This window comes from Rhamphochromis sp. 'chilingali', assembly GCF_963969265.1.
Source record: "Rhamphochromis sp. 'chilingali' genome assembly, chromosome: 8".
Classification (NCBI taxonomy): Eukaryota; Metazoa; Chordata; class Actinopteri; order Cichliformes; family Cichlidae; genus Rhamphochromis; species Rhamphochromis sp. 'chilingali'.
This window is the reverse complement of record NC_137935.1, coordinates 39,166,958-39,189,280: the sequence shown is the minus strand read 5'-3', so window position 1 is coordinate 39,189,280 and position 22,323 is coordinate 39,166,958. Positions and strand designations below refer to the sequence as shown.

Genomic DNA, 22,323 nt, shown 5'->3' with positions numbered 1-22,323 from the left:
CTCAGGCCACCGTCATGAAGTCTGGTTGTTTGGTCAGAGACATTCACACCAGTGCTGGAGGTCATTTTGTAGCTCTGGCGGTGCTTATCCTGTTCCTCTGTGCACAAAGGAGCAGATACCGGTCCTGCTGACGGTTAAGGACCTTCTGGAGTCGTGTCCAGCTCTCCTAGAGTAACTGTTGGTCTCCTGGAATCTCCTTCATGTTCTTCAGACTGTGCTGAAGCAAACAGCAATCCTTCTGGCAATGGCAAAATATTGATGTGCCATCCTGGAGGAGTTGAACTACCTGTGCAACCTCTGCAGGGTCCAGGTATCGCCTAATGCTACCAGTAACGCCCCTAGCCAAATGCAAAACTAGTGAAAAAAAACACACGAGGAGGGAGAAATATCGATGCTGATAGTGGAAAAGTTCACAAAGAGAACAAATTTACAGATTTACATTCTATATATGCTGAATGTGCATATTTGCATACGTCTCTTAAACAGATCAGAAAATATTTTGTTATCAGAAAAAGAAAAACCTCTCTCACTCACAAAACCCTGACTGCTATAATTACCTTCCACAGTTAAAAGAACAGAGCACAGTTCTGTGCATAAGTCAGGTTCCAGTAGGCATAAATATGAAAGTTCACCCTTGATCGCTCTGGAGGGTTGTGTGCGTGTGTGTGACAGTGTGAGTTTACTTACAGGGAGTAAGTCTGTCCGATTGTCCTTCCACACCTCCAGCAAGGCCACCACCATTTCATGAAGCTCATCTCGAGACAGAACCCCATCACGGTCCACATCAAACACTTTAAAGCAAACTGGAAGTGAAAGAGACCAAAAAGACGTTTATGATGTTGATGAAGCACCACGCCGATGCATCGTGCCGTTCAGTGTACGAGCAGGAAATCCGACAGTGCAAATGTAATTTCAAGCACCAGTGGAAGTCCTGATGAGAGCGGTCCATGACTGTACCGACCGATCGGGACTTTCTTTAAGGAAAAAAAAGACATTTAAACCCTGGATATCAGCTTCAACTGAGAAACGGGCTTGTTATGGGCAGCGGTGGGACTTGTGTGGGGTGTCTGTGTGGATCTGAATCCACAGCGAGCCTTACATTTCTGTCTCTCAGCAACAGGCCCCCTGCAGCATGCGGAGAGCCCACAAGAGATCTCTTTAAAGTCGATGTGATTGTCCCGATTTTCATCGAAGGCGTGAAACAAGCCTAAAAAACAAGATCAACAACACATAACATTAGGCACGCTTAAAGCAGGTCGTGTTCTCTGCTGAGGTCGCGTATTCAAAGCGAGAACGCCACTTTGGTCTCGTTTCTTCATCATTATTGCAAAGCTATGCAGATATGAAACTGAGCAAGTATCGTCTTACCTTCACTCAGTGACGCATGAATAGGAGGAGAGACGAGAGGAACGAAGGTTTCCAAGTCAAAGCGGCCGGTCCTGGACTGAGCTTTCAGCAACCAGTAGCGCTTCTCCAAGTCTATAATGTCAGACTCCTCCACTGCAGGAGACGCACAGAGACGGGCAGTCAGATATTTGTCACTGAAGGATTGTACTGCAGGCGAATGTTGCACAGTGACATTTGATTGAGCAGTTTCTCCACACTTTCCAAGAATTAGGAACAGCAAATCAGAAAGTTTTTATGAGACAGGTTTAAAGCCTGTTTGGACTTTCTAAAGTCAACGCATTCATCCAGAGACTGCCAACATATACATAAAGTGAAAACGGGACAAATGCAGAAGAACAAAATAAACCAAAAAACAAAAACTATATTTCTTCCTGAGACTGGCTCCAGGACGTCTGGTGTGCTAACACAACCGGCTGGGCTCCATCCACCGTTTCTGGGGTGTTGGTGTTTCTGCATCACTAAATGGAAGCACGGGACAGATGAGGTGCTGTGGTACAGAACAGCCAAGAACACGAGAGCCAAACGTCGTGTTCTGTTAGTCTGTTGCTGGGAACTCATAAACAGGTGTGTTAGTCTGTACACTGCTGCTCACAGTTGATTAAATCAGCATGCCAAACAAGCTAGCTAGTATCAGCTGATAACTTCACTCCACCCCCTTTTGCTCAAGGTCACTTCAAAATGTCACGTTGGAAGCTGACGGAGCCGTCTGTGTTTTTATTTCAAACAATATTATCCTGGTTACAGTAACAAAACTATGGAACAGCTGCCACGCGGCTACACGGTTACTGTCTGCGGCACTGAGCCACAGAGCCAAAACGAATGTGTAATTTAAAATGGAACAACAAAGAAACAGTTGAAACACCGCAGATCTGAATTTGACCTGATTTCTGTAAATGACCAATCCAGCACCGTTGATGTGAGAATGGAAAGATAAAAGCAAACTGTATTTTAGATCGTCCAGATGAAAGCCGTTTGCAAACATGCACTGCAGACCTGAACGTCTCTTTACATGTGAGGCGCATCAGCATGTCTAATGCAGGCAGATCAGCTGTTAATGCAGCCCAGCGTACATGAAGCATCTGCGTTAATCGTTATCTTTTTCTTTACAGGTTATTAAGCTTAATCGGATATTTTTACTTAAGATGTGTCGGCTAAAACTTCTAAACTTCAAACCTTCTTCTTGCATCTTCATTACTGATGCACATTTTTCTCACGTCATGCAGCTCTAACTGAATTTTATTACTGTACAAACCATGCAAACGGAGAAAAATAACACTGTGTACTGAATCATAAATATGGTGCTTGAGGGCAAAGAGGAAAGAAAACACGGGAGCATGCGATCCATAAGTGATGCTGCTGACAGGTGAGGGAAGAACTTCTGTGGGAGTATGGAGGAGCAACACGACACGAGCGCACTCAGATACTTTATCGTACATCAGCAGAAGAAAGGATCTCCTGGGGAGAACCAGGCTGTCTCCACTGCCTCAGCAGAGCTCGGTCATTATCCTCCACTGAGAAACAGTCGGCCAGCTTCTCCTAGCAGCTCGTTTGGTTATGTTCCCGTCTACGTTCACATCTTCTCCATGAGAACAGTCTAAAAGGATGAAGGTCGTTCTGTTTCCTTTCTGATTTCTTTAAACGGTTTAAATAACTAATACAGAATGAAAGCATTGCAACTGCTGCAAACAAAACAGTGACAAAAAAGTGTGTGAGAAGACACGCTGAACACTAGTTCAGTATTTAAAGCGCTGTGTGTGTTTATGGCTTTAAGCACGTTGCTCAGTGAGACTGAGAAAGAACCAATAAATTGATAATATTGAGCCTATTTCATGTCAGCAATGAAAGCCGGCTAAAACGACGACTTTGTGGTGTCACAACTCTCACTGATTATAACAGAGCGTTTTGTTAATGTTTAAAGACAGGTCAGGATGTTGTTCTTTCAGGTGTAGCCCAGGTGACGTTTAACCATCCGAAAGAAAGAAATACAAAAATTTATTCAAACGTGTCATCGGAAATTTAATACAAGTCCACAAGTACAAATTTAGGATCATATAAACTAATTATTGCAATGAGCAATGGGAGAATTTGCCTCTGGTTGTCACAAAGTGATACGGATCAGACCGATATAGCACATGAAGCTCCGCCCGGGGTAACAACCAGCCTCCTCCTTTAACTTTCTAATCTGCAGCTTAAGCTAACTGGATTCAGCAGCTAGTCAGCTAGCCTGTGGCAGGTAGCCAAAATGATAATAGTTGTCAAACGCAGACGTATGAATCAAATGGCCGTCACTTCCTGGTAGAAACTGGACTGTGGATTCTCGGTCAGGTGGGCTGAAAGCTTGTTTTTAGCAGCTACGGGTAACAAACAGGTTGCAGTGATGGGAGGCAGGTGAAGCTGAAGCCCAGACTTCTCTCTGACTCAGAGAAGGTTTTTATAACTCTCTGTAGTAAAGACACGGACGTCGACACAGCTCGACGACCTTTCTCACTTCCTGGTTCAGACATTTAAAGTTAAAGGAAACACTGAATACAAAACGAATGATTTACACCAGGGACTGTACGGAGACTGCATGGAGGAAATGATACAAGCCAGAAATATTACTGAAGGCTCTGATTCAGTCAAATGACGGTCTGACTGCTAATCTATAAAACTCACGAGGCTCACTTTGGATCCACTCCTGCACATCTCCCATCCACCATAGGCTCACTTCTACAAACACTGGCGTAGACTCGAAGACACACAAGAGCCATTCTTTGCTGGATTTAACGTCTTTATAATGATGATGAGCTTCAGTTTAGCAGTCTTCTCTTCTGAGTACGTGCATTAACTTCTACAGAGCCCAAGGACCTGCACTGCTGCTATGCTAGATGTGCTACTCAGATGCTGGTACGCATAAATCTACCAACGAAAAACAAATCCAGGTACTTTTCATTTGAATGACAAAACCGATCTGATGACGGGCCGTTACACGTCATGGCGCCCTGCAGGTCTGATACCCACCCAGAGGTGCTACTCTGTCCGAGTGGCAGCAGAGATACCATACCATTATCCAGGGAACATCCTTACACAGGTGTTGCCACCGCCAGTACGTAGCACAGCAAAACTCCCCGCATCAGCTGCCTGGAAGGTTATTTCCAAGGATTTCTACTCAAATAACTCCAAGATAGCATCCAAGCTAGCATGTTAGCAGCAGATTCACCGTGCTAAGCTCCGCCGCGAGTCACGCTTTATGTTCTCGTTCTGGAAAGAGTCATGAACCAGGGCCGTGTCAGTCACGCTCTCTCTTCATCTCACACTCACAAATACAGATCAAGAGACGCAAAGGTAAGAGGATAAGCTGGTAGCAGCCAGATTAAAGACAACCTCAGCTTCTCTGGACAACACAGCTTCTTTGCAGCCATCTGAACTTAACGGGCTAAATTTACTTCTTGGTCTTGTGAAAACACTGACCTACAGCAAACAACAGAACGTGCTTTTGTTTGACGTGCCAGCAATCACTGCTGTTCGTACGATCGCTCCATCGTTACTCTCACTGTAACTGTGAGACGCAAATGTGGAAAACTGAGCTAAAAGCCACAAACCAATGTGACACACCCACATGCATCTCTCTGTGTTTGTGGAACAATGTGGAGCTAAGGTATAATGAGGTCAGGGAATCATGTGGCATGAAGTTGGCTAAGAAATTGTTTTAGAATAAAGTTTTTAAAAAATCTGATTTGTGGAGACGTGTTGACAGAATAAGTGTACTGCTACATCACACACTACTTCTTTTAAAAGACTTTTTGCAAGCATAGACACACTATGACCTGCTTATGTCGAGCTTAGTATGCGAGGACGTCCTCAACACAATAACAGTAACCAATTTTTTTCTTTTCTTTTTTGTCTTAAACTCTTTGTCGTAGAGTAAAAACTTGCTGTTTCTGAGTGACGTAATCATGTTTTTAGACACACTGTGCTGTAGATCAAACGTCTGGGCTGGTAATAAGGCTTTGTATCTGCAAACCACAGCGTGTTTCTAAAGTGAACTGTAGGGTATGAAAAGGTTTCATTATCAAGCCTTTTTCAGCTCCTTCATTTTACACAAGCAAAGCAAAGTTTCTCTCATCAGGACAATATCTTTAAGGACTCGTGTAACGTCCTGTACTGCACACGCTGCACTATACTACACTTACTGACCCTGAACAGTCTTTCACAAATCAATCAGTAACATCAGGCAGAAATAAAACCACCCATTCAAATACTTTTGTTACATAAGGTCCGGCTGGGACAGAGGTGGCTGTCAGCATGGGAAGACACTCGACAGCATCAACATTCATGTTCTCTGGTTCACACTTTGACAAGAACTCGCGATTCATATGAAGGAGTGATGGAGTCACGAAGCTGGAAGACGACATGAAATAAGAATCGGGGTCAGTGGGTTTAAAAACAGCACGGTTTAAGTGTAACGCTGTCGGAGCTGGAACGCACGCCGGGAGACGTTTGTGGTGTTTCCTGAGACGTTTGCTCTCCAAGACCGAGGACGGAGGTGCAGGAAGAAGAAGATGGAAATGGGAAAATGTCCGTTTCACTCACTACGATATGGCAGAACATCACACAGTGAATCTATCACATCCCTGAAATATTTCACTTTTAGTCCCTGCTTTTTTATTTAACCTCCCACTGAGATTCAAAACCTCTTTCTTAAGGGAGACCTGGCCGAAACAGGCAGCAGCAAGTATCTCACAGTTACAAATATTACACAATTAAACACAGGCAACAACAACAACAACACACACAAACAAAATGTAATTAAAATGACATCAGTCTCATTGAAACAGGTGTGGAATTGGCCTCAAGGATTCTGAGTTTTAATTTTTCAGTGGTTCTGCAGCTCGGTCCAAGCCGAGGGTTCAGTTCGTGCAAACAGAACAGAAAGCAACAAGACGAAGAGAATAACCACCAGCACGTTTCGCTGCTTCGAATTCAGGAACAAATATTTACAAATAATCAAACGTTCTGCGCGACCAATCAGACGGGGCTGCACCTTCACATGCAACAGGCTCCTCCCAGCAGCCTGTGTTTACTGGTATACAGTGTTGGTCAAGTTACTTGAAAAAAAGTAATCAGTAACTAATTACTGATTACTTCCCCAAAAAAGTAATCCCGTTACTTTACTGATTACTTATTTTCAAAAGTAATTAATTACTTAGTTACTTTTTAAAAACACGATTTACACCCTGAAGAGGTGATAAAGCGATAGATCTTTCAGCCCAATTCTACTTTTTCTACATAATCCATCATACAAAATGTAATCAGATGGAAAAGTCTCTTTTTAAAACTTGTTTTATTAGTTTTAATCTTTTAACTTTATGCATCAAGCAAACATTAAATTATCTGCAACATTCTCTGACTGGAAGAAATTAGTTTAACATGTAAACCTATTTTCTGCACATTCCAGCACATAAAATAAAATATTTTTTGTGTTTACACTCAGTCTTTCAAATAGATGCAAGTAAAACACAGCAGAAAATAAATAAAGTCAAAGACTCAGCGGTCCTGTTGCTCTATTTTCACCTGTAAAGCAGGAGTGGGGTAGGCGGAGGTTTACCCTGGTGCAGGTGTGCCGCGGTCAGTGGAAGAATCCGCGAGTTTCTCTGTGAGTTTCCCATTACGTCGTAGCTACTCGGTGCTTGTTTGGAAGTTTAGGGGTTTTTCACTGTAAAAAGAAGTTTTCTTCCCACGCACAGCGGACACTAATGTTTTTGTCACTTTTTATGGAATCAAACTCAAAGTAAGGTCAGTACTTCCACGCTTTAAACGCTGCACGCTCATACTCTCTCTGCACTCGATATATGATCCATTGTTGATCTGCACACAGCTGTTGTCACTAACGTCGCACTCGCTTACGTCACTGTCATGAGACATTCTCGCAAAAAAATTACAGTTTTAGTAACGCAGTAACGCAGCGTTCCTACGGGAAAGTAACGGTAATCTAATTACTGTTTTTGCAATAGTAATCCCTTACTTTACTCGTTACTTGAAAAAAGTAATCTGATTACAGTAGCGCGTTACTTGTAACGCGTTACTGCCCATCTCTGCTGGTATATGTCATCACCTTCTAGCAAGAAACCTCCACATCTTGGCAGCAGCTGCTGCTCGTATTAATGCAAACTTTATACCAACTTGTGGTTCCTGGTAGCATCAGGAACACCATCAGCACAAACTGCATTCCCACCACTCAGAAGAGTCTGATGCTCTCCTTTTCCCCTTACAAACACTACTCTTCAAACCAGCTCTAACCTGCTGAAGTTTTATTTTTTTTTATTGTTTTATTTATTAATCCTCCCCTCCGCTTTAACAAGCTACAAGCCATCAATTTTCTTGGAGCAGTTTCACATTAAAAGCTTTCTAAGTTATTCTCTGTGGAGCAACATTGGTTAGTAAGGCCTTGTGCATTGCAGAGTTTGGCCAGGCAGGTCAGAATTTCTTGTAGTGACTAAAAATGCTGAATAATTATCCAGACTGATTCCAATCCAAAGTCCATCTAAAACAAACCAGGTATCAAATGAACACCTGAGCGTCTCAAGTGTGAAGTAAACACATAACATTCAGGCGCACTGCTGCAGGACGCTGTTTTAGGGGTGGCCTTACGGTGTGTGACGCCCGCTAGGGTCTGGTAGAACGTGGGCGTGTCGCTGTCATCCGTCAGCGTGACACACACTCCTCCCGACAGCAGCCATCTGGACAAAGTGAAGGCTTCCTTGTCCTGCAGGAGCCAGTTCCTGAAGCGATCGTAGTTGACCTTGTCTCCCTGCACAAACAGAAAGGCAAAATGAATCTGCTGTCGCCAAAACACCCGATCGCCAGCCGTGTGCCGAGTCCATCCTCGTTTGGCTATTTAATGAGGAAAGGCTTTGGCCCGTCGCTACGGACTCATTAGCTATTGTTATTCATCAGTCAAAGTGTTTTGGGGTTTAGGGCTTTTAAATTTAAACTAACAAATTACACAAAGTCTGACAAATCGAATCATTCGGTCGTGATGAGAAGCACCGACTTCTGCTTCTTGAACGTCTTTTTCCCCCAACAGAAGTTTACTGACATTTTAAAGAAGTCAGCTCATCAAAATGAGTGACAAGTGCCGGGGCAGGACTGCAGAAAGTAGCCAAGGACGAGGGCGCAAACATAGATAAGGGAAATGCACTTTGCTTCACATCAAGGTGGAAGCTCTATTCAGTTGACAGATGTCAGTTTCACGCTGCAAACATCAAACAGAGAACGACAGACGAGGCTCTAATATAAGAAACCTGATGAATCGTAACGATCCCCGATGAATGCAAATGTTCCCTCGTGCACAAACTTAGAGCTACTGTAGGAACGGCCTCGTGCACACCTGGACTACCAGTGGCCGAGGCAGCAGGTAATGCAGCCACCCCTTTAAAACCAAAGTGACACTTAAACATGTTATATGTCACAATGGCTTTGCTAAGGCCTGAACTCTGTATGTGTGCTTCAGTCAGCGAGATGATTGGCACCACAAACACAAGCTGGTCAAAATAGAGCGAGCCGAGCTGCAACACCTCCCTCTAGAAGGACTTGACTTAAATTATTTTGATACTTCAGCGATAAATAATGTTAACAGCTGCACATAAACTGTGCAACCACATTACGTACATGTGTGTGGACGTTAGCCTACATGCTGGTGCTAGCACTGCTAATGATAGCTCCAATAAACTCATTGTGAAATCATTGAGTGATATTTATTGTGCTCCAAGAAGGCTCTTAAATACACGTGCACTATTTTCAGTTGAACCTTAGGTTTGCCTTCTTTTGATGTTTTAAAACTCTTTACAGCAGCGGTCGCCGCAGACCGGTTTATGCCCAACAATATTTTCACGGACCGGCCTTAAAGGTGTGGCGGATAAATACAACAAAATAAAACCAGTGCCGGTGTCGTGCCAAAGTAGGTATCCCCGACAATGTTTCCCCTGTGCTGGGAGCACGCAGGAAGTACTGATGTTTTCATTTTGTGAAAAAGTGAAAAATTAGTATCGTTACATTACCATTCAGTTTGAGGGTTACTACAGAAAATTATATATTTATTGCTCAGATGGGATTATTTTAACAAACCATTAACATTTTGGCTGATAACTATTTTTATTCTCCTGTAACTTTACTATATAAAGAGCTAAATCCTCCAAAGTTTCAGGAGTAATGCGTCATAATAAGAAGTGTTTGTGAACTAAAAATCAGCAATGTGGGAGACCGTTTGTCCGTGATTTGGACAGTCCAGCTTGTGCTCCTGACGCAGGGGAAACAAATTCTGTCGGGGGTACCAAGTTTGGCACGACACCGGCACCAAACAAAAAGGAAGATTTATTCATAACACACAGGAAAAGACGCAGGGAAACCAAGTTAATGATAAAAACGATAAAAGAATAACGCTGAAAGCCGATAAAAACCCTGAAAACCATGAATTCCCCCCCGGAGCCTCAACTCTTGTGGCCCAGTACCAAACGACTTTTTTGTTTCTCCTGCACACAAACAATATCCCGACTCTGTTTAACCCACAAATAAGCATCTAAACAAATGAAACAATCAGTCTTGGACATGGATTTGGTTAGTGGTGATTTCAGAAGTGAACATGTAATTGCAGAAGGATAATAATGGACATAAACATCATCAGGGGAAAATGCAACACCTGAGTATTAGACTTTATTGTGTTGTGTCTCTAGAGATGTTTGCATGCTATAAAGGAGGTGGGAGTGGGGAGGTTTGCATGCTTTCAGGTGGTATTTTAATAACCAGCACAATGACTCGCTGATAAGCCAAACTTTGTATTATCACAGCGAGGAGGCTCCCTGTGCGCTCCTAGTAACAATGGCTCTTTTATAAGCATGTGACTGAAACCTCTGCAACGATCAAGCGCTCTGCGATAGAAGCTGAGGAGTCATTAGTCTGCAGCTCACTTGCATGAGTTAACAGATTAATGCTGTGCAGTCTTTTGCAGCGTTTGCTCACCTCGCCGAAGGACTCCTTCAGGGATGCCGGGACTTCTCCATCCAGGACCTGCAGAACTGCTTCTATATCTTCCCTGGCAGCATATCCCCCCAGATCACTGGCAAACAGGCTGAAGAGGTCTGTGCACACAAACACACGAAGAAGAAAGCTCAGCTTTATCACAGGAACGCAGGCGTCCAGCACACAGCAGCAATGAGCTGATAAAAGTCTCAATGTCAATAATGTCCTGATGGATTTGAATGCCTGCGACATGTGAGATACGACTACCAGAATGAGCCTGAGGAAGAGGAGACGAACCAAAAGCATGAAAAACAAAAAGAAACGAAACATTTCAATCACTGTGGTCTCAAAACAGTCGCTCCTTCAGCTTGTAGCCTATCCTACAAAGAAATCAACCAGATGTCTCACACAGTTCTGAGAGTTTCCGGCCCATGTGTGCTTGGACAGTTAAGGTGAGCGAGCTTTTCTGAAGCTGTATATGTAGAAATACCTTCTAAAAATGATGTTTTGCAGTAAAACAGAACCACTCACCAGCTGTCATCAGTCCACTGACAAGTTCAACATTTCAATGTTTTGTTCCCAGATTAAATTCAAGTGTTTCGCTGCAGTTCCGACTTCGCTGACTCGCTTTTTCATAGTTTTCAGTCACGTGAGCGACTCGCCACCCTGTCGGGCAAAACATCGCTCCATCATGACGGTCAGCAGTGGACGGTCAGTAGTACTGCAAGACTAAAGTTTTGTTTTTATCTCGAGCCAAGACTACGTTCATCTCTTCATGGAGGGGAGACAAAGATATGAAGAGAAACCGTGATTTTTGGGGACTTGTGACCTGCTGGATGGGTAAATAACACCACCGTGTGGGAGGCGAAGAACAAGAAACTTCACCGTTAAAGCAAAGATAACTGCTACAGCTAGCTTCAAGTACCACGTGTAAATCTAACATTTGGTTGACTTGGACATTTACAGTGTCGGGCCAGGAAGTATGAGGAGCATTCATTTGTCACGTGTCAGAGTATTTGTCCGGTGTCGGCTAAACCATTCCTACAGTTTCACTGAGCCGCCACTGACAGCCTGGTTGCCGTGGAGAATGATTTGGCCTGTAAGGCGGGGTAGGTGTAGGTGTGTTCACAGGTTGGTGCCATATGCCACGCCCTTCTGGAAGCTGGTGCTGTGCCAAGTTAAATCTGAAGACGTTTAGAGGACAGCTGGAGGACCGCAGTACTGTTTTGTCTTCCAGGTGGACGTGTCCCAGTAGTGATGTGACAACTATGAACACTGCATCTTTTCTCTTTGATCACAGTGTATGTATATATGCATGTACCCCATCTCCTCCTTAACGAGTGCGTCGACGAATGTCATCACACATACAGTAACTATTAACATTTAAAAGATTTTTAAGAAAAACTTTTATTATAAAGCCCCAAATCTGTTTCGTTTATGTTAATTTCATCATTCGTTTGTTTTGTCACGTTCAACATATGTTGCCTATAAATAACTCGATGGATGCCAACATCCGTATCCGGGATGGATTTTGTTCCAAGTAACACTTAGCATGGAACAAAGAATGGAGACAGATATTATAAAGGACTAAACCGCAGGTTAAAATGAGTGATTGCAGAATTATTGACCCAGGAGACTAGTTTCTTAAAGTTTACAGATATAAAATTGATAGTGGGGAAAAAATATCTGTGGAACGAGTCGTCTCATTATTTGTTTTATTAGCTTCTAAAATACAACAAAGAACAGTTTGATGACCTCAACAGAAATCTACATAATTGTTCATCTTTCAGTATGAAAGCAAACATCCAAGACAGCACTGGACGAGGCTTAGGATAAATGTCCGAGTCAAAGCCCAGAGGGAAATTTCACCAAGTAATCGTGGAACAAATCCAGGAGTCTGTCGGGCCTTTACACGGCTGAGATACTGAGAAGTGTTCACAAGGGTCAGCTGCTAATTAGTTCTTCACATTTTTAAACAGTACCTTCAAAACACGAGGCCTGTTAATACCTGTGCCAGAGCTCAGCCTCAGAAACAGCATTTAGTTCAGCTAAAGCTAGCTCGAACCAGCCTGATGCTGATTATTTGGTGGTGGAGATATTACCGAGTGCAACTCGCTATGAAAAGAGGTAGAGTGAAAGCACTTAAAGGTAAATATATGACAGGAAATACAGCCTCCGGATGTTTAACCATGACACCCCGTCTACATGCAAAGGGGGTTCGTTTTAGCAATTTAGAAATACTTTAACAAATGACTTTTCATAGTAGGTAATGATGTAATAAATTACTTTAATGACAGTAAGTATGTTTATCCAACTGTGGCAGTAGCCATGGCAACCCCTGATCACTCCTTGACTATAACTAAACTGCATTAGCTTAAAGCTTACATTATATCTCATAAAAAACAAATTTTAAAACTACTTTTATTCTGTTTTTTGTTTTGTTTTTTTTAAAGCGAGACAAGAGAGAGGGAAATGAAATCAACATCTCATGGCCTAAACAGATACTTACACTTTGCCTTCTCCTCATCACGTCCTCTGGTCAGAAGCACCAAACCCACGATCAGATTGTTAAAGTGCAGCCCTTTGGCAGAGCCTCCAAACGAGGTGTAGATCACCTAAAACACACACATAATCGTAACGTTAAACACGAGCTGCTCCACCGCCTGTAACACGATCGAGATGTCAGCCCATCCAAACACCACAGTGACAAAAGCTGCCAATGTGTGAGCAAAGAAGAGTTTTGACCAACGTCATCAGGTTTCACCGACAACTGAGAAAAAAAACAAAACCATTTGAAGTTTGTCGTTCAAAAATATAACAAATGTAACATTTAACATAACAGCTTGGATGCAGTAATGTTGGTGACTCTGGAATACTGCAAGACCTACAGTACGATGTCAGTAAAAGGAAAGCTGACAGGAGGAAAGTACTTCCTGTGCTGGACTTACAATTCATTTTCAGTTCAGTTTCTCAGAAGTAGCCCTGGACTAGTTTCTGTGGAACTGTGAGAGAAAATCACCCAAAACAAAAATAGAGAAATGTGCTCCTCATCTTTAAAACTATATCAGCTCGTGTTACGGAGGCGCTGCTGTCATTAAGCTAAAGGACACGCTGATGGCCTGCATAACATGACTCTGCAGTCAGAAGCTGATGAAGCATGTCCATGCCAGCAGGTCACACAGAGTACAGAAGCTTTATTTGTGGCTTTTAAAAACACGGAAGTCACACTGTGTCATACGATGCAAATTCCTAAATCCAACACTTTCACCGTCATCTGCCGCCCCTTCATCACACACTGCTGCTTAGAGTCCCCGAGAGCAGCCATTTGGCTTTCTACCTGGTAGGCTTTTAGCTAAGCTTTAGTTTCAGCCAAGTGGAAGCTACATTGGCTAGTCATTCATATGTAAATTAGGTTGTTACCTGAGAATTCTGGAGGGCAGTGGGGGTGTGTGAATGATTGCTGATTTCTAACTGCCAACTGCCTCTTTGTTTGTCGGGGGGGGGGCCTGCTAAAAGCGGTGAACTTCCTTTTGTGTTCGTCTTGATGCATTCTCAATCATCCAGGAAAATAAATCTCCAAAAGTCACCAACTTGGAGTGTTTCAGTTTGCCATCTTAGGGAGAAATCAACACACATGGGTGTAGGTCCTTTGTTGCTGAGATTTATTGATAAAAACAGTACAAAAAACCAACCATTTGTACACATATTTACAAATAATAATAAAAAGTGAGTGAGTGCACTTCAACATTTTCAGCAATCACTCACAATCCTGGCACTGCCATGGTATCTGTATTCTGCATTTACCACATGTGTATCTGTAGCAGTGAACACATCGCTCAGTGGCATGATTGTTCTTGCATTTGTGTTTGACCTGACACATGGCTCTTTTTCCAGGGATAGGTGTGGAGGGTTGTTTCCGAAGCAACTGTTCTTTTCTTGCCTTCTTCCCAGCTACATGAGAGTGAGCCAACTCTCCTGCAAGCTCCACCAGGAAGTCCACCCGTCTTTCCTGCGTCCCGGTGCATGCTTGATACAGCACATGTGCATTCAGTGCTGCCATGTCAATCATAATTATCAAAGACCAGTGGTCTGATTGATACCACAATGGACCACTGATCAATGGTCCACTGGACCACTGATCAGACCACTGGTCAGCAAACCTGGGAAACCCACAGATAATAGTCGACGCGTCGTTTGAAGCTTTGTAAGATCACAAAAGACGCAGGAATAAGTAGCAGGATTTCAGAGTGTAATAACGCACTGAAACAGAAGATGGCAGCACTGCATGTACGAGGATGCCAGCTGCCGTTAAACCCCGACGAAGAAGAAGCTGTGTCCCAGAATTCATAGCGCGGCCCAGCTTAGTTTCCAACAATGGCGGCAGCTAGTTAGTTTTAATATTACTCTTATTATTCTTTCTGGGTCACAAAATAAACGTTTAACATATTTTCAGGCGAGAATGTAGCTGTGTAAACCTCAAATATCTGCTCAGTTTATCAAGACACCGCATATTTTCAAAAGCGCTCCGACGTTTTCGGAGACGTCTGTTACCCACTAGCTCGATAGCTAGCCGGGGGCGAGGCTAGCTAGAGCCGTGAGAACACCGGACTCCCGGCAAATCGTTTTCAAACCCACCGCCGTCTTTCGCTACTCAGGTTAAACATGATATATGAGTCACTTAGATAACTTACAAATGTTGTTGTTTGGCTTTTTTTGGTGTTTTATTTGTTCCTGAGTAAATCGGTTTGGCTGAGATTAAAGTTATAGTTTTTACACAGCTGAATAAACATCAAGCAGACAGCTGATTATCAGAAGTGTGAGATGCTCCAGAATTTACTCCGGTGTCCTGTTATATTTTAGATAGCAAGGAGTTTATTAAACTTCACCGAAACAATCTGCAAATTAGAGCAGGGCGATATGGCCAAAAATATTTATCACGATATATATTTGAAAATTTGCGATAACGATATAACCGACGATATAATTGATGCGAGACAAAATACAACTCCACAACATTACTAGCGCAAAAAGACAACCTTCCATTTATTTTCACTTAAACAAGAAGCTGGTTTTTATGTACATTAAAGCTTTATAAAAATGTAACAGTGCAAATGCAAATTCCTTGCTGAAAGTTTAACCAAAAGGCATTTCCAGTAGAAATGGGCTGACATATCCTGAGCATAACCATGTATAATATCCACTGAAGTTAAAAAGAGGTGCTTTGCAACATTAAACTGCAGTGTGCAGTACGTATTTTTCGGACCATAAGGTGCACAGGATTATAAGGCACATTAAGCGAAACAAAGCAGTCAGATAAATCAAACTTTATTAAACTCATTCTTCTTGCTTCCTCCACTTCTGTACCATTGATTCATTAATGTTGAATTCTCTGGCAGCTGCTCTATTCCCATGTTGTTGCAGTATATTAATGACTAACCTCGTATTGTGGATGGATTATCTCAGTTGTTCTCCTGACTGAAGTTTGGTCCGTTTACAGCATCCTGCCATGCGATTGCATTTGTCTCTAACCATGAAGAACCTTCACGTTAACTTTTATAAGTGGAAAAGTGTTAGTGTTCGTCCTCCAGCTTCACTGTTTATGTTATGCTAACATAGCTGTGTCGCTAGCGATCACGTAGCACATCATTATATACCAGCTAGCCCAACTTCCGTAACCCTACAAACGTCACTGCTGTTTAGTTTCCTGTCTTCATTTATGTTGGAAGTGATAGCAGAACTGTACGTTTGATTTTTTTCAGAAATCTCTCAGTCAGAACATGCTATATCATGCTTAGGTAACTAGCGAAACTAGCGAGCTAACTTCCGCTAGCTTCCTGCTAACGTCTAACTCCGTTAAATGTAATAACTTTAGTTTTCATGGATGCCTGGAAGTTAAACTTTATAGTTACACCTGGTAAAGCAGCAATGCTGATCGTTTTATTAAAGATGAAAGAATTTAGACAGTTTTTAACTCTAAGTGATGCTGCAGTGTTGTTTGACCTGAAGCATACGGAGTTTAGGACCCAGATTACTCCCAGATTTAAGAGCATCTTAGTCCGACAAATACGACAATAACGACGGCCGCTTGCATGTTCTGCAAAAAAATGTGCTTTGTCGTGTATCTGACGGACAAACACCAAACCAGTTCCACATCACGGAAGTTGCACCATTTTTACAAACCAATTCTGGTTCATCTGTTTCACTCAACAATCGGCCATGTGCGTATGAAAACAAAGGCACTGCGCATGCGCGTTTTACTCCCATTCTATCGCGATATTTCATTTTCCTATCGTTGCCTAACATTATACCGGTATTACCGTGAACGGTATAATATGGCCCAGCCCTACTGCAAATTTCATTAAAATTTAATAAACTATCTTTTTGTCTTTATTTTTAGTTAGCACATACCTTAAACACTTAACCATCTTCTTCATTTAAACCTGCATTTATTTATTTATATTAAAAAGTGACAGAAACTAAAAATACTGATGCATTCACTGATCCATGTATAAACTGTAAGTCAGGTTTGTATTCACTGCCATCCCGACTGCCAAAAACCTGCAAATAGTATTTATTGAATACACACACGCACAAAAAAAAATCTCAGTGGCTTTATGAAGAGAAACGTGATCAATTTCAGTAAACGCACATTTGTGGGAAAACAAAATTAAAGGGGAAGTCCGCCGATCTACATGCAAAAGGTCAACCGTCACAGAAAGCACATTTCACCTGTGAGAGACAGCGTGTCTTTAGTGTTTCTCAGGAACATTGGTCAAGTCATAATTCTGACGATGTGACGAGTCCACGAACAACGACAAACTGGACAAAATGTGTTTAAGTTGGACAAAGAGTAGAGCTGATGAAGACACACAGGTCGGAGTGTTTTTGGAGCTTAACTCAAACTATGAAACGGAGAATTCGTGTCCACGAAGCTCAGAGCCAAGTTGAGTCGTCAGGTTGCAGAGGAAACCTCTACAAGAGCAGATTAGTTCTTTATTCTTTTTAAAGCTGTAAATATTTTGTTACTGTTACTCTTTAAATATCACTACACGCATATAGTTTCATACATGAAACTGACTGTGGAGTCCCCAGAGACTGTGGGGAAGTCCTCGACGCAGCCAACTAAAGCACGCTTCTTAACTCGTCTGTCTCTCCTCCCACTCCCACTCCCACCTCCCAAACAGTGATCGGCTCAAACCTTGTTGTTATATTACATGTGGAAGGTGTAATGGTATTTGTGTTCATCCTGAAGCATTTGGTAGTTCACCATGAGACCTTCTTGCTACAGCACACTGTGAGCAACAATAATTCCTTGTACTTATACATTAACTATCAGGATTTATCAGCATATGTGTGCCTGAGGAACAAAATACCAGTTAATAACTGTTCATCCTACTGAGATAACACTGAGTGAAAACAAACAAAAAACAAAACATCAAGCCAACATGCGATTTATCCAGTACATAAAATCTCTGGATACTTGGCCACGAATGATCGTCAGCACCGTCATTATTAGGGCTGGGTTTTGATTATCGATTTATCGATTAAAATCGTGATATCGATTCATTAAAATCCTGAATCGATTTTTTAATATAAATGTATTTTGCCCGAAACGCCACAATCTCAGGTGAAACCTCACAAAATTTCAACAACCGCCAAACAGCTAAATAGTAAATGAGAGCAGGAACACGGATTCTGCACAAAGACGTAAACACACAGCGCCGACGGATCAGAATCAGTGAGATGTGACTTTCTCACCGACAGCACGGACACGATCAGGGCTGAAAGCCGACAGCTCGCTGACTCTGATGTGTCGGCGGGTCCGCGCTTTGTGTTTACGCCGTTTTTGCGCTGATTCTGAAGCTGTTAGTTTGATGTCTCTCCAAACAATATTGACTGAACCAGCAGCAAAAGAAGATCCAAACTACGCTTCACATAAACATCATCATGGATTCACTCTGACTTTTACTGTTTTGCTTCCACCAGGATGCACAGCTCTCTCTCTCTCTCTGTACTTCAACAACAGTTTCCCGTCTAAAAATCTGTTTTCTGCATTATTCACTTGCTTGTTACGCACAAGTCTACCATTGTTTACAGGCTGTCAGCTGCTGTTTTTTTTCTTTTACTTACTTCTGAAAAGAAAACCTAATTTCTGCTGTTCAACAGGCTTCTGAACAAATTGAAACTTTTTAAAAGTATACAAAATACAAAACGCCGTGTCTCTAATAAAACTGCTGTAACGTCAGAGGTGATGTTCATATGCTGGTTAATGATTTTCGTTCATTTTTGATCTACTGCAGAATATTTTTATAAAATCCCAGAACAGGAAAATCACCTTCATGTTTTTCTGTTTTATCTTCAGCGACTTTGACACAAAGGCCTCTGCTGTGATGCTCACACCTTTGATAAAGTCTGGAAAGTGTCAGCTTCCTTTTTATTGATACAAAAATATGTAAATGTACTGATCAGAATTATAATATTTCTGACTGTCTGAGGCAAAATTTCCCAGATTTAAATCGAATTGAATCGAATCAAATTGAATCGAATCGAATCGGGATCTTGTGAATCGGAATCGAATCGATTCTAGAAATCAGTGACGATACTCAGCCCATTATACACTTATGATAAAACACCAGATAAACCTCTGAGCAAACCAAGGAGCACTGCGTGTTCCTTGACTGACTGATTGGTCGGGCTTTCTTTGAACTACCAGACTGTGCAGTAGCCACGGCTATATTTGAAGACACCAGCAGCAACCTTACATCTGGACTGCTGTCACCGCAGTAACTGCTGCCATGGTGACAAAGGAGAAGAAGGAGGGAGATGACACGTGCTGTAGTGAAGACATGCAAGCCGTGTGTTTAATAAGCAGCAGATGGAGTGGGGGGTGCGCGATGACTAACACTGGCCTTACTAATGCACTGAGGAGACAAGGTAGGTGTTGTTATTGTATGCTCAAGAAACTGGCAGAGCAGCGAGCCTTAACTGAATCACGCACGTTTTTGTTTGCCATTGTAGTGTTTTCCACAAATGTACAGCGTATGCATAGCAGATATGCACAATCCAGCCACAACACGTGGTTACATTTTTATGAAGCAACTGAAGCTACAGAAGAAAGCAGTGGGACACGACAGAGGAAAGCCCACGTTTGGACTGAGATAACCATTTGCTGTCACCTCGCAACTAAGACTGCAGAGGACAGCAGGGGACATGTGCTCTTTAACAGTTAGAGCAGCATGATTTATGATATAATGTGAGGAAAATGCATTCCTATTACACAAGCAAACTGATTTTAAACGATTGTGAACTTTAAATGGTTGTGCCCACACAACGTGCATGACACGGCACAAAAAACACAGGAGAAGAAAAAGTGACAGGCAGGTGTGAATTATGTCAGAGCACCTTTATCAGTAGTTCATGTTAGGATCGTCACTCCATCGTAAAGTCGAAATGCATACAGAGCAAGGACAACAAACTTCAATCAAAACCTCGTTTTTCTTTTTTTCTTCATTACATAAACAATCATGTGCAGAGCGGTGAGGGTAGGTGTGTTTGAGCAAAGCAGACAAGACTAAAGAAACCCTGTCGTCAGAACATTAGGATGCTCCCATGTGTCTGACTGGACTCTAACTCCCTTAAATGCCCCAAACAATGAAGCAGGATCTGTAATTTGGGCCATATTTGCACACACGCTATTTAAAACCTAACATTGGTAAAAGAAAGAAATACAAAAAAGAAATCTTCATTCAACTTTCAAGTAATCCAAATAAAACTAAACTCTGGAAATTCTATTATTTCTGTTTAATACAGACACATTTAAAATGATTCAGGCCGCCCTCTACCTGTCATTTCCCTGGAGCAGTTTTATAATTCAGGTTATTCTGAATGAACAGCCTGACATCTACCAATTTAAACTTTGTCATACAAAAAGCCCATAAACCAAAATAATTAAAAGGAATGAACAAAGGAATTAGTAGCTCATTTCAAGAGCAAGACCAGGTTGCTGTCAACACAAAGCGATCAGTAGCCCAATAAAAACCAAACCAAACCCGAATTAAATAATTAAATATCCATCCATCTGTATAATTGAGCCGTTTGTACATATTAGCGCTATTTCTTACATTTGTAAACTCTCTGACATGTTGCATTATTTAAACAGTTTAGTCTGTTACTGTCTTGTTGGTTACTGTCAACTGTAACCCACAGAATTTAGTCAGGGATTAATAAAGCATTCTGATTCTGTCCTCTCTATATCTATATGTATAGAGAGAAAGATAAACTGCCCATTCTTCGATGACTATTACACTTTGAGTCTTTACATTTCATTTCAGTCTATATTCCTCCAGAGTATTTTTAAATCTGTCAACTTCACCAGAAGAAGAAGAAGAAGAAGAAGAAGAGCAGGTTTCAAATGTGTAACATGAGAATGACAAGTGGTAAAAAGTGACAAGAGGAAGCTCTGTCAGATGGGGATGTGTGAGGGAAACTGTAGTCAGACTATATTATACGTATATCGTCATACTGTTGCATATACACCAGCTGTATATATCAAGTCTAGGTCTGTGTTGATTACTTTAATGATTCAGTTACTTCAAAGAAAAACAGACTCTCCTCTGTATCTGCACGAAGAGTCTCCTTTAAGCAGCTATAAATAAACTGGAAACAACGTTGCTATTCTATATTTATTCCCCTGCAGAACTTTGGCTGTTCTTTAGCCTCGAACATCAGACTGATGCTTTTCAACAGGAAACACAGAGCTATAAAATGGTAATGATACCTTTTTATTGGATCAATAAGTCTTTCAGTGGAATGCAAGGCTGAGCCTAATGTGAGGTGAAATGGCCCCTCACTACAACTAAAATCTCTAGCTTGTACTTACAATAAAATCCTTCATACAAAGCTCGTTGGTCACACTGCTAAGGCATAACCGAACTGATTTTGTTGGCTTCCTGGAAACTGCCGCCACCGTTACCCACTCAGAATACGTGGTGTGACATCATTGTGGCTTACCTCTGCGACTTTAGGGGGAACTCCATCTCCCAGCACCTCCCTGTAGAAACACTGCTGGGTCATGTAATAGGAGAGGCCACTGGTTCTTTTGAAGGCATCTTTCAGCCGCTTCAGTTCCACATCAGTGACTACAGAGAGACAAACAGAGATGGGATTACATCAACAGAGACGGAGAGCTGATCTGCAGTTGTTTGCGAAGTCATGCTACAAGTCTGCAAGAGAAAAACAGAATCTACGAAAGATAAACAGTAAAGAAACAAGCAATGGCTACAACAGTTTAAAAACTGTATTAGGACCAAGGTCTGGATGGTCCTGAAATACGTCTTTAATGTTTTTAAATGTCATTGTTTGAAGCTCTGAGGACTAGACGCCAGATTTCTTTCACCTTCACTTCACTAGGACTGCAGCACAACTGTTGGCAGCAACACAGAAAGAATGACTTCCATCCAATTACAGTAAACAGAGGAAGCGCTTTTAATGCAACGGTTAAAATGATCTTCTAACAGAAGCGCCTGAAAAAGAAGTTTAACGGTGTCATGTCGTTAATCCATAGATTAACTCTGGAACAGTTGGTAAAAATGACAAAGCTGCTTACACATGTAGTAGTAACTGTGGCGCTGTAGCGAACAATGTCACCGACTATACACAGCGGTGACAGCAAACTGCTGACTAACGGCTGAAAAGGATCCTGTTTACAGCTTCCATGACCACATTGTAGCTAAATGATCAACAAGATACCAGTAGGTGCCGCTCATCTGATAGGCAAGGGGTCAGCGTGCAGTAAAACGGAATCATTAACTGTTGACTTATCAGCTTTCAGCAGCCAATCACAGTTCAACAGGGATATGCTGCAGTAAATTAGCAAATACAAATGTAGGTACATTAGTTAGAAATTGAGGGCACTTTAAA

General features: G+C 42.0%; 1 protein-coding gene across 4 annotated transcripts in view; it reads right to left on the bottom strand.

The window, feature by feature from the left end:
* Positions 1 to 22,323, bottom strand: part of usp32 (ubiquitin specific peptidase 32) — a 68,837-nt gene that overhangs the window by 26,428 nt on the left and 20,086 nt on the right. For all 4 annotated transcript variants that reach the window (XM_080888426.1, XM_080888428.1, XM_080888427.1 and 1 more), the window contains exons 2-8: positions 21,415 to 21,542; positions 12,914 to 13,019; positions 10,405 to 10,523; positions 8,038 to 8,197; positions 1,369 to 1,500; positions 1,100 to 1,207; positions 688 to 803 (exon numbers count right to left, since the gene is read on the bottom strand). In XM_080888426.1, coding sequence (XP_080744552.1) covers positions 688 to 803; positions 1,100 to 1,207; positions 1,369 to 1,500; positions 8,038 to 8,197; positions 10,405 to 10,523; positions 12,914 to 13,019; positions 21,415 to 21,542 — 869 coding nt within the window. The remainder of the gene's footprint in view (positions 1 to 687; positions 804 to 1,099; positions 1,208 to 1,368; positions 1,501 to 8,037; positions 8,198 to 10,404; positions 10,524 to 12,913; positions 13,020 to 21,414; positions 21,543 to 22,323) is intronic.